Below are 12,454 nucleotides of genomic sequence, written 5' to 3'. Positions count from 1 at the left end.
TGACCTCTACCTGAGCTCACTGTCGATTTTCCACATCTTGCTATTTCAGAAAGAAATCATACATCAGAAACAGATGTCTTTGCACTGAGGCACCTTGTGGTTTTAAAACAATGACTAAACTGTCTGAATAAAACCAATTAATATACAAATACAAGGCAACCTGAAATCAATCTTCAGGGGCAAACAAAACAAAGCTTTACATTAATATAATTTACTCATATCGATTGAATGAATGAAACTAAAACATGTTTGATAATAGGTGCAAATGGAAACAAATTATGTGTGACATTTCATGGCAATATCTGTGTTATAATAAATGGTGTTCTTGGATGGAATTCCTAAAATGTAATATTAATCAAATTTAATTATACATAATTATACCTCCAGGATTAATTGTTATTAATTTTCTGAATTGTGACTGCATTGATTAGAATGGTAGTAGATGTCTCCTTAGAATTTGCACAGTTGTGGTTGGCATTACTTTAAATTTAAATTCCTAATCCAAACATCCTGAGATTTCTCGAAATTACAGTAAGGTCCAATTGTGGGATAATTTGGAATTTCAGATCCCCCTTACCCATGGCTTCCCCTGAACTCTGGCCACCCTGAGCTACTCACCTTGCAAGCCAACAATCACTCTAACATAATCTCCAAATCCCCAAACTCAGTATGAACAAGAGGCCAATGGAAGCATTGGCAGACCTGCAGAATATGCACATCATTCCTGAAGTGGCACTGGAGAAATTTACCTGGAGTCATAGAGTCATCAAGTCATACAGCACAGAGTATGCCCTTCGTCTTGACTCGTCTATCTCTCCCAAGCTGGGCATTTTGGATGTCTCATTTGCCTGCACTTGGTCCATATCCTTCTTAACCTTTCCTAATTGTATGTCTGTCCAAATGTGTTTCAAACATCAAAATTGCACTGTTGCTCTAGTTTTCTCTGGCAGCTCTTTCTGCATGGACAATCCTCTGAACAAAAATGTTGCCCCCCCTTCCATCCACCCCCCCAGTCCATCATAAATCCATCCAGTTCAAAAATGGTCTTCCCTGGAAAAAAGACTGTGAGTATTCACTTTGTCCATGCACCTCATGATTTAATAAACATCTACATGGTCACCCCTTGGTCTCCTATGTTCCAGGGAATAAAGACCAGTGAGCATATGATTTTTAATAAGGATGTTCCTGTGTTGGGGCATTTCAGTTGTAAGAAGAGACTGGATAGGCTGGGTTTGTAGGCCCTTGAGTGTAGGGGACAAGAGTAGGACCTGATGGAGATATGTAAAATCATCAGAGGAATAAGAAATAGTGGATCAGAAAAAAATCTTATCTTCCACGGTGGAGGTTTTGAGGCAGGAGGTTTAAAATGGAAGTTGGGGGTTGAGAGGGATCAGGGGAGGATTTTTTTTTCCATACAGAGGGCAGCACCTATGAGAGGGGGTTGTGGAAGGGTTACATTCTACCCAGGCCCCGGGTCCAAAAGGGGGCTTGGGACTCCCAGGCAAATTAGTGAGGAAATTTCAGGCAAACCTGGGGAGACAGAGACATGAATGATTCAGGTCTTTGTCTCCCCAGCTCTGCCCGATCTCACCTTCCCTCTTTCCTTCACAGCAGCAGCCTGCTCCCTGAATCCTGGCCCAACCGGTAGGCGCATGTGTGGTGGGCCTGGAATGTTAACGCAGCTAATGCCCAGGCACCTATTTCTGGCTTGAATGGCAGCAACCACAGTGTTTCAGTTTTTGACTCAGCGTTAATTGGAGTACTGCTGTGTCTGTGTGGCAGCAGAGTGGACTTTGAAGGTACCTCAGGAGGGAGGGAAGGAGGGCCAGAACAAGGGGAAGTGGTGTGTGTGTGTGTGTGTGTGTGTGTGTGTGTGTGTGGGTGGGGGGGGGGGGGTGGGGGGGTGGAAGCCAGTAGCATACTGTAGCCAGGTTCTGAGGTCAGGGTCAGGGGGAGTAGGATCTCATGCAGAAGGTGCCATGCGGCAATCGATATCGGGTGGGGGTTGCAGGTGGTGGCAGATGCTGTCTAACCGATCAGTGGCAGGTGCAGCTCCCAGACCCTGACCAAGGGTGGCTCCCAGACCCCATATGCAGAAAATCAATAGAGCACTCCATTCCACCCCTCACTCACTCATCTTCCATACCATTTTTGGCCTTACAGGCTACCATTCATGACATAAAACCCTGTTGGATAAAAACAGGATGACTAATGGAGAAGGGAAGGGGGCCCATAATAAACTTTGTACCCCCTGATGAAATTACTCTCGGCGGCCCTGACATAGGGTGCTCTGAGTCTTAATGCATTGCTTGAAGAGATGGTGATGGGAGGTTTTCTCAGGATATTCAACTGGACGAATATTTGGGTCACCAAGGCACACAAGAAATCGGGATCTAATGAGAGTAAATAGAATTAGTGTATGTAAGGGGGAAGAAAGACTCTAATTCAGTGGTTCTCAACCTTTGTCTTTCCACTCACATGCCCTGTGCCATTGGTGCTCTGTGATTAGTAAGTGGAGTGTAGGTGGAAAGAAAAAAAGTTTTAATTGTACTTAATTGACTCATTATGTGCACGGTTTCATCACCCCAAAGGAAATGGGCCAATGACCATTTTTCTCAAGCAAAATATTTCAGTAACAAATTGGCTCTAGAGCAGTGATTCTCAATCTTCCCATCTTAATCAATCCCTTACTAACCACAGAGCACCGATGAGGTGTGTGTGTGGGGTGTGGGTGCAGGAGTGGAAAGAAAACCACTGCGCTAATTCCCGCTGCTTTAAAAGGAGTTCCCCGCAACCCCAGTTGAGGCAGGAGTGTTCAGGGCGGAGCAGATCGGCGGCGATGCCAAGTTCAGGTGCGTGGCCGGATGACGGAAGGATCGTCGTCCTGGGATCGGCCAGAGGGAGTAGTCACGAAAGGCTGAGCGAGGAGAAAGCAGGCGTGGCTTTTGGAGGGCTGTGAGCCGGCAAGCCAGCGAAAACTGAGCGAGGATGGAGCCGGCGCTCGCTAGCGGCTGCTGGACGCCCCAGGTAAGTTCCCCCAACCAGGTGTGTGTTGGCTTGGCCGCGCCGTGCGTGCGCTGGTTCCCCCTGAACCTGCAGGGGTGTCGGTGGATCGGAGTGGCTCATCGGACCTTGTCTGAACTCTCCACACCGAATCCAATTCCAAAAAAATAAGAGTCCAACATGAGAGGCATGTGTTTGGTTGGCCGCTTGGCTTTTGTTTTTGTTCAACCGACTTTTGAGGACAGAAGACGCAGCAAAATGTTGGAAGCAACTTGCAGAGTGGAACCAACTGCGGGCCAAGCAACATCTGCGGAAAGAGAAACAGAATCAATGCTTCAGGAACGGCCTCTCCAGCATTTCGTGGGGTTTTCCCCCCCGAATCACCTCTGTTCTTCACGAGATTAATTCCTGCTGCTTTAGGTCAGCCCTTCTCTGAACGGGGCTCTTTGGATTTGAGATTCCCTGTACCTTGGGCCTCATCAATGAAATAGAGTAAATTACTTTTAAAAAGTATTTGATTTGTTTAGTGTTGTATTTTGAGATTTATTATGTAGTCCAGAGAAACAGTTTCCTCTGGTTGAACTTCTGTTCTATGACCCTTTTGAGGGCTACTTCCTGGAAAACTTTGTTGGCTCTACTTCTTTTGTCAGGATTTGTTTTGAAACTCTTTAATGATCTAAGAAATGTGGATCTGCAAGATGCAACCAGGGCAGAATTTCCCTGGTCCTCACCTCCATGGCCAACATAAAAAATCCTCTGCAATTTTGCCATCTACAATGGGATCCCATCACTAGACACGCTTTACCTTTTCCACAGGGACCACTCCCTCTGGAACTCCATCATCTGCTCCTCTCCACCCACCAGTTATCCCCTTGGTACCTACCCCTGTGACTGCAAGAGATGCTACACTTATGCCCACACCTCTCCACCCACGAGTTATCCCCTTGGTACCTACCCCTGTGACTGCAAGAAGCCCACACCTCCTCTCTTGCCAGCATTCAGGTCCACAAACAGTCCTTCCAAATGAAGCAACACTTCATTTGTGAATCTGCAGGGGTCACCTTCTGCAGGCTGTGCTCCTGTTATGCCTTCCCCGCCCACCCCCCCCACCACCCCCCCCACCGCGGGACATTGGAGAGATTGGACACAGTTTATGGGAGATCAATTCATTGAGCACCTTCACTCTGCCCTTTCTGTGGCCAACCATTTTAATTCAACGCACCATTCTCACACCAAAATTTTATCTATTGCCTCGTTTACTGTCAAACCACGACTATCCCCAAATTTGAGGAACAACACCTTGTATTCCATCCAGGCACTCACCAACCAGACAACATTAACATCAACTTCTATTTTTTTTTAATATATTTTTTATTTTTCACACTATGAACCATGTTAACCAAAATACACACAAACATTTCCCTCTTGAAGATACACAATGTCATTTTCTCCCCCCCTCCCTCCTTCCCGCCCCCTCCCTCCTTCCCGCCCCCTCCCTCCTTCCCGCCCCCTCCCTCCTTCCCGCCCCCCTCCCTCCTTCCCGCCCCCTCCCTCCTTCCCGCCCCCTCCCTCCTTCCCGCCCCCTCCCTCCTTCCCGCCCCCTCCCTCCTTCCCGCCCCCTCCCTCCTTCCCGCCCCCTCCCTCCTTCCCGCCCCCTCCCTCCTTCCCGCCCCCTCCCTCCTTCCCGCCCCCTCCCTCCTTCCCGCCCCCTCCCTCCTTCCCGCCCCCTCCCTCCTTCCCGCCCCCTCCCTCCTTCCCGCCCCCTCCCTCCTTCCCGCCCCCTCCCTCCTTCCCGCCCCCTCCCTCCTTCCCGCCCCCTCCCTCCTTCCCGCCCCCTCCCTCCTTCCCGCCCCCCTCCCTCCTTCCCGCCCCCCTCCCTCCTTCCCGCCCCCCTCCCTCCTTCCCGCCCCCTCCCTCCTTCCCGCCCCCTCCCTCCTTCCCGCCCCCTCCCTCCTTCCCGCCCCCTCCCTCCTTCCCGCCCCCTCCCTCCTTCCCGCCCCCTCCCTCCTTCCCGCCCCCTCCCTCCTTCCCGCCCCCTCCCTCCTTCCCGCCCCCTCCCTCCTTCCCGCCCCCTCCCTCCTTCCCGCCCCCTCCCTCCTTCCCGCCCCCTCCCTCCTTCCCGCCCCCTCCCTCCTTCCCGCCCCCTCCCTCCTTCCCGCCCCCTCCCTCCTTCCCGCCCCCTCCCTCCCCGGCCCCCCCCCTCCCTCCCCGGCCCCCCCCTCCCTCCCCGGCCCCCCCCTCCCTCCCCGGCCCCCCCCTCCCTCCCCGGCCCCCCCTCCCTCCCCGGCCCCCCCCTCCCTCCCCGGCCCCCCCCCTCCCTCCCCGGCCCCCCCCTCCCTCCCCGGCCCCCCCCTCCCTCCCCGGCCCCTCCCCTCCCTCCCCGGCCCCCCCCCTCCCTCCCCGGCCCCCCCCCTCCCTCCCCGGCCCCCCCCCTCCCTCCCCGGCCCCCCCCTCCCTCCCCGGCCCCCCCCCTCCCTCCCCGGCCCCCCCCCTCCCTCCCCGGCCCCCCCCCTCCCTCCCCGGCCCCCCCCCTCCCTCCCCGGCCCCCCCCTCCCTCCCCGGCCCCCCCCCTCCCTCCCCGGCCCCCCCCCTCCCTCCCCGGCCCCCCCCCTCCCTCCCCGGCCCCCCCCCTCCCTCCCCGGCCCCCCCCCTCCCTCCCCGGCCCCCCCCCTCCCTCCCCGGCCCCCCCCCTCCCTCCCCGGCCCCCCCCCCCCTCCCCGGCCCCCCCCCTCCCTCCCCGGCCCCCCCCTCCCTCCCCGGCCCCCCCCTCCCTCCCCGGCCCCCCCCTCCCTCCCCGGCCCCCCCCCTCCCTCCCCGGCCCCCCCCCTCCCTCCCCGGCCCCCCCCCTCCCTCCCCGGCCCCCCCCCTCCCTCCCCGGCCCCCCCCCTCCCTCCCCGGCCCCCCCCTCCCTCCCCGGCCCCCCCCTCCCTCCCCGGCCCCCCCCTCCCTCCCCGGCCCCCCCCCTCCCTCCCCGGCCCCCCTCCCTCCCTCCCTCCCCGCCCCCCTCCCTCCCTCCCTCCCCGCCCCCCTCCCTCCCTCCCTCCCCGCCCCCCTCCCTCCCTTCTTCCCTCCCTAAATGTTCAACATATACAATATACCCATTAAACAATGTCATCACACAATGAAAATGAACAAGAAAATTGTGTCATCTACTTTTACACACTGGGTCAGTTCATTTCGTCTTCTTCTCATTCTATCATTTTAGGGGGTGGAGGTCCGTGGTAGGCCCTCTCTGTTGTGTTCCATGTATGGTTCCAAAATTTGTTCAAATAATGTGACTTTATTTTTTAAATTATATTTTATTTTTTCCATTGGAATACATTTGTTCCATTTCCGTACTCTCAGGCTCTCTTCTGATTTCCAAGTTGACATTATACATTTTTTTGCTACAGCTAAGGCTATCCTAATAAATCTTTTTTGCGGTTCATCCAGTTTAAGGCCTAATTCTTTGCTTCTTGTATTACTTGGAAGAAAGATCTTTGATTTTTTTATGTTGCTTTTTGTGATTTTATTTAATACCTGATTTAGATCTTCCCAAAACTTTTCAACTTTCTCACATGCCCAAATTGCATGTACTGTTGATCCTGTTTCCTCCTTGCAGCGAAAATATCTATCTGATACTGTTGGGTCCCATTTATTTAACTTTTGATATAACCAAATATATTGTATTATGCGTAACCTCATATTTATTGTACTTCTCATAGTTCTGGAGCATAGCTTTTCCCATATTTCATTTTTTGTCTTTATGTTTGGATCTTTTTCCCACTTTTGTTTGGGTTTACAGCTTGTTTCCTCGTTCTGTTTCTCTTGCAGCTTGATGTACATGTTTGTTATAAATCTTTTAATTATCGTTGTGTCTGTAATCACATATTCAAAACTGCTTCCTTCTGGTCACCTCAGCCTGCTTCCCAATTTGCCCTTTAAGTAGGTTTTCAGTTGGTGGTATGAAAACTTTGTACCGTGAGTTATTCCATATTTGTACTTCATTTGTTCAAAAGATAATAAATTATTTCCCAAAAAAACAATTTTCTATTCTTTTGATCCCTTTTCTCTCCCATTCTCTAAAGGAAAGGTTATCTCTTGTGAAAGAGATTAGTTGATTTTGCATCAATAGTAATTTTGGTAGTTGGTAATTTGTTTTTTTTTCCTTTTTCCGTGAATCTTCCTCCAAATGTTGAGCAGATGGTGCAGTACTGGTGAACTTCTATATTGCAGCAGTTTTTCATCCCACTTATAAAGTATATGTTCTGGTACCTTCTCCCCTATTTTATCTAGCTCTTTCCTGGTCCAGTCTGTTTTTTCCCTTGTTTGATAAAAATCTGATAGGTATCTTAATTGTGCTGCTCTATAATAATTCTTAGTTTGGTAGCTGCAAATCCCCTTGTTTATACCACTCTGTTAATTTATCTAGCACTATCCTCAGTTGAACATCGACTTCTATTTAAACCCCTCCCCGACTCTCTTTCCCTATCCCCCGTCTCCTTTCCTCCAGCTCACCTTCCTTTTCCTCTCCATTCAGAGAGCTCTCCCCTCCCCTTATTACTTCAGCTTTTCTGTCTTCTATCCTCCCACCTATGTCTTGTTAGCCTGTGCTCTTCTCCCTGCCCCTTCCTCCTTCTTCACCTCTCCTCCTTCCACCTTTGTATTTGGGCCCCTACTGACATTTTGCTCAAGCCTTGAGGAAGGGCTCAGGCCTGAAACTTTCTATAGATGTTGTGTGACCTCAATTTCTCCAGCACTTTTGTGCATCGCACAACATTCAGTGTTTGAACATTTACAGGAATGTCTTGGGGCTGTGATAATTGACCTCCAACAGTCGCAGCCACCTTCCATCCTGGAGATATGACTCCAACTTTCAACTGGATTTTTCCTTGTTCATTGACTAGTTTTATCACGGCTCTCAAATACTATCTTAATGTTAAAGACCATTACTCTTGCCTCATCTCTAGAATTTAGCAGTTTGGTCCATTATTGGACCAAAGTTGTGATTAATTCTGGAGTAGCAAGTGAGAGGTACTTGCTTGGATCAACTGCGGCTTGTAAATCAGATGGGATTGTGACATGTGCTAGAAGTGGTGGGATGTGAGGTGGAGGATTACTTTAAGTATACCATCACCATCCAATAACTTTTATCCTGTCATTGACATATGGTGCTCTCAAGGCAGGTCTCATGGCAATCCCTTCTAAAGGTTAAGGCCAACTTATTTCCCCAGTCAAATTGATTTTGTGTGTCACCTTGTCTAGCACAAAAAAAATAATTTATGTGACTGCAATATATTTACGGAGCCCTGAGACACCACAAGGGCAAGATTCCCCTTGTCCTTGCCTACCACCCCACAAGATTTCGAGTCTTACCTATTATCCATCACAATTTCCACTACCTAATATGTGATCTCATCACCAGACACTTCTTCCCCCGCTCTGTTTCCCCAGGGATTGTTCCCTTTGAGACTCCATTATCTACTCATCCTTAGCCTAGCAGTGAAGGTGCTTTATAAGTATATCTTGTAAAACCAATAAGGAGGTAGTATGATTAGGAAGTGAGATGTGAGGATGGTTAGATTTGAAACTATTCTGGTTGCTATCCATTTTGTGTTTAATATTGGGTACTCCTAATACTTGTATGCTATGCAGGTATAAATTCTGTGCTGTGCCAGAGTTTGGTGTTTGTCCGATGAGATGAATGAATAATGGATTTAATAGCCAGGAAGATGTTGTTCCATGATGGGGGGTGCTAAAGTTAGTTTGAAATGCAGAAGAAAATTTTTAAATCAAAATGTAAATGCATTAAAAAATGCACTTTCTTTGAAGAATTGTATAGCCAGCACCTTCTGCATTTTTAATTGCTCTCCACGTTTGCAGATTTATTTTGCAGTTATCAACTTGGGTCTTTGTATTTTTGAAAGCCTTGGCCTCTTTTGCTAATTTTTTTAGGAGACATTTGGTGAACGAAAGGCTGGCGGCCCATTAAATCTGGAGCCAAAATATTGCTTGATCTTGTGACAACTTAAATGCGGCCACAAGAAAATCAATGAGAGGTCTCAATGACTCTGCAAATTGAGTACATGTAGGATCTCCCAATCACAGGAATTGTGAAGTGTTCCTTGAGTTCCTTGAGTCTCTTTGGAAGCTCACCGCAACTTAGTGGAAATCCTTCTTTATCAAGTACCTCCTGCCCCCACATCTGTCAGACTGCAAATCCTAAGTGGGTTCATCGGCCACCTTGTAATCTCAAAAAAAAACAACAGGCATGGAATTTACTCATCCTTGAAGTTGAAGGACTGGCTGCAAAGAATGCTAAATGTAAATCCCAATGGCAAAAAAGGCAAGAAAATGCTGAGAATCTTTATTAACCCACTTAAATTATTACAATCAGGTCATTAACCAGTTAAGCTTCTATGTGGCTTGTTCTGTGTCCCATTTGAACAGCCCAAACAAAAGTCCGAAATGGCCGCAGGCCAACGGGGAAGTAGAGAGACATTCTTGCTTCCAATGGTTCTTTTGAGAAATAGTGAAACCCCTGGTATCTGGGACCTAAGGGGATTGGTAGATGACGGTTAAGTGAATTTTATGGCTGCATGTGACATGAATGGAGAACCAATGATGAGGTGTACCAATTTTAAACCTGTTTTTTTTACCCATTTATTCTGTGCTTTTATTTATTTATCTATCTATCTCCCGTTGCTTGAGGTTCATGTTTGCTTGAATAACCGGGATTTTATTGTAGTTGGCTGTAGACTTGATGACTGTAGATTTTTCAGACAATTGACTCTAGATTCACTTTGCTAATACATTCCAAGCTGTTTGTAGTGAAACGTGAAAGCCTGTAGCTACTTTGATTGTCGGAAAAACACAGAATTGCTGGAGGAACTCTGCAAGTCTCACAGAATCTATGGGAGGTAAAGATGTATATACTGACATTTTGGACATGAAACCTTAAAGGAGGATTCTGGCCCAAAATGTCAGTTGAATATCTTTGCCTCCTATGGATGCTGCAAGACCTGCTGAGTTCCTCTAGCATTTTTGTTTTTCCAAGATGTGTGTGTAAGGTTGGAATTTGCTTTTCCCTCTGCTGCACTGCTGTCATTGAAAGGTTCATTGTGCATTTGTAAAATCCCCTTGTGTTTATAGCTTACACAGATTTTATCATGAATTTTATTAACACAAATGAAGCTCACAAGGAGTTTTGGCCCCAAATTTTAACTGAGGTACATGGGGAAATACTTGTGTGATTCATGCAAGTTTCACAAGAATGGAGAGGCAAAATGCTCTGCTGTTTGTGTGTGAGAAAACCTAGTCCTGTGGTATCAGCATACAATTTCCCTCTCAGTCACTGCTCTAAGAAACTGGGTGTGTTCTCATGCAAATCACTTGTGTACTTTCCTCAAAGATTTGTGCGTTTCCTCTTCCAAGATTATAGCTATAGGTGTATGAACTTGTAATGCCACTCTATTTTAAAATAAAATCTAGATCATAGCACCAAGCAGCCTTAAAACACTTTAAAAAAAAATTTTCATTCTTTTGGCAATTATCTTTGTGTTGTTAACCCTTTGAAGAGCAGAAACTTCACTGTCTCACCTCTCATCTCCTGCACTCTGCTCTAAGGAGAATAAACTCAGTTTTACTGTCCATTGGTGTTGTCTGATTTACTTTTCTCTGCACCCTTGTCATGGATTTCCTAAAATTCCAGATACAATAGGGAGAGAGCAGTGGTGGATTAAGTACCACCCAGGCCCTCTTGACCTTGGGGCCACCCCCCACCCCCCCCAAACTGGGTCATGCTCTCCCTCTCTTATTCTAAATTTGTCCAGTGGGTATGTACTCGGGGTGTGCATGCTTGGTTTGTTGATGGCAGGATAGAATTGATGGGCCGGGTGGCATTAGCTCAGTGGATAGGGATGCATGAGAAGGGGAGGGGTTGGGCCTTCGTGTCGGCTGCAGGCAGGGACCTCATCGCTGGGCTCTGACAAAGGGATGCACTTGGGGCAGTTTGTCTGGTCCCTGTTCAGTTCTCTGCTGCGCAACACCTCCCTGGCTTGTGCCAGCCATCATTCAACCATTTACGATGGCCATTGCATTCTGCACATTTTGGGTACAATTTCCAGAAACTGCTCTCATTCATAATTTGAACAGCAATAATTAAAGTGATCACTTATTCCGCTCCTATGGCAGAGAGTCCAGGATTAATTGAATCAGTTGTCCCCAACTTGTCAGTGAGTGGCGTGATATGAGCCAAACTCTGATAGGGGGACACTGTTATTTTGCTAGTGACTTTATTCGTCCCATCATGCTGCCCAGGTTATTTAATAGATGGTGTTCCCTTTGTATGGAGAGCAAGTGACTTGGGCCCAGTATGCTGGAATTACAAGGAAGACAACGTGCACGACACGGCATGGCAGTAGTGCAAGCTCTGAACTACCTATCCCCAATTGTGATAGGCTGATCGGTCGGTGCCAGCTGCTGGCAGTGTCTTCCTCATTGTAGAGTGCTCCAAAACTTATTATCCAGCATTCTGGAGATTACAGGCAGGATTTAACAACCTCCACACCCCCCCCACCCAACTAAATTAGATGTTTAAAAAATCTAATAGTTTGGTGGTGGTGGGAAGGTGGAGGAGTGGGGGTTGAATTAAAGGAGGTTGCTCAGAGTGCCCAGAGGCAGTTAGTGGCTCTCTGTTGGGGGCTGCTGGGGGATTGACTGATAAATCACCTAGCAGCGCCCATTCTTCTTTGGCTTGGCTTCGCGGACGAAGATTTATGGAGGGGTAATGTCCATGTCAGCTGCAGGCTTGTTTGTGGCTGACAAGTCCGATGCGGGACAGGCAGACACGGTTGCAGCAGTTGCAAGGGAAAATTGGTTGGTTGGGTGTTGGGTTTTTCCTCCTTTGTCTTTCGTCAGTGAGGTGGGCTCTGCAGTCTTCTTCCGAGGAGGTTGGTGCCCGCCGAACTGTGAGGCGCCAAGATGCACAGTTTGAGGCGATATCAGCCCACTGGCGGTGGTCAATGTGGCAGGCACCAAGAGATTTCTTTAGAGTGCCACTAACAACTGCCCCTGGGTGCTCTGGGCAAGCTGCTTTGATTCATCCTCTAATCCTCCTCCACCTTCTTACCAAATGCCTCTCTGACTGAATTGATGTTAAAAATCTAATAGTTTGGTGGGAAGCTGGAGGTTCATACATGCTGCCACTGGCAGCTCCCAGAAACCACTGTGTGCACCAGTGTGACGTCCATAGTCATTGACATCACCTGCACAAACTTGCAATGTGTGAAACCGAGACTAGGCTACCCTTTACTAAGTAGGCTGAAGCCTGGAGACTTGTGGGCCCCCTTGCCTCCCGGGCTCCTTGGCGTCAGCCTAATGGTTAATCTGCTACTGGGGGAGAGTTGGCAGCAGACAATAGAAAGTAAGAAAAAAGGAACAGCCGTGGGGGCATGATTGGATTTAAATAGAG

At 48.8% G+C, this 12,454-nt stretch overlaps 1 protein-coding gene across 2 annotated transcripts in view; it reads left to right on the top strand.

The window, feature by feature from the left end:
• The first annotated feature begins 2,824 nt into the window (after window positions 1–2,824).
• The window catches only part of LOC138735934 (uncharacterized), a 129,085-nt gene continuing 119,455 nt past the window's right edge, over window positions 2,825–12,454 (top strand). For both annotated transcript variants that reach the window (XR_011340020.1, XM_069884609.1), the window contains exon 1: window positions 2,825–3,027. Coding sequence is in view for 1 of the 2 variants with exons in the window: in XM_069884609.1 (XP_069740710.1) it covers window positions 2,989–3,027 (39 nt within the window). In the remaining variant the exon portion in view is untranslated. The remainder of the gene's footprint in view (window positions 3,028–12,454) is intronic.

The sequence above is a fragment of the Narcine bancroftii genome, chromosome 6 (genome assembly GCF_036971445.1).
Source record: "Narcine bancroftii isolate sNarBan1 chromosome 6, sNarBan1.hap1, whole genome shotgun sequence".
Classification (NCBI taxonomy): Eukaryota; Metazoa; Chordata; class Chondrichthyes; order Torpediniformes; family Narcinidae; genus Narcine; species Narcine bancroftii.
The sequence above is the reverse complement of the archived record's forward strand: the minus strand, read 5'-3'. Positions and strand labels throughout refer to the sequence as shown.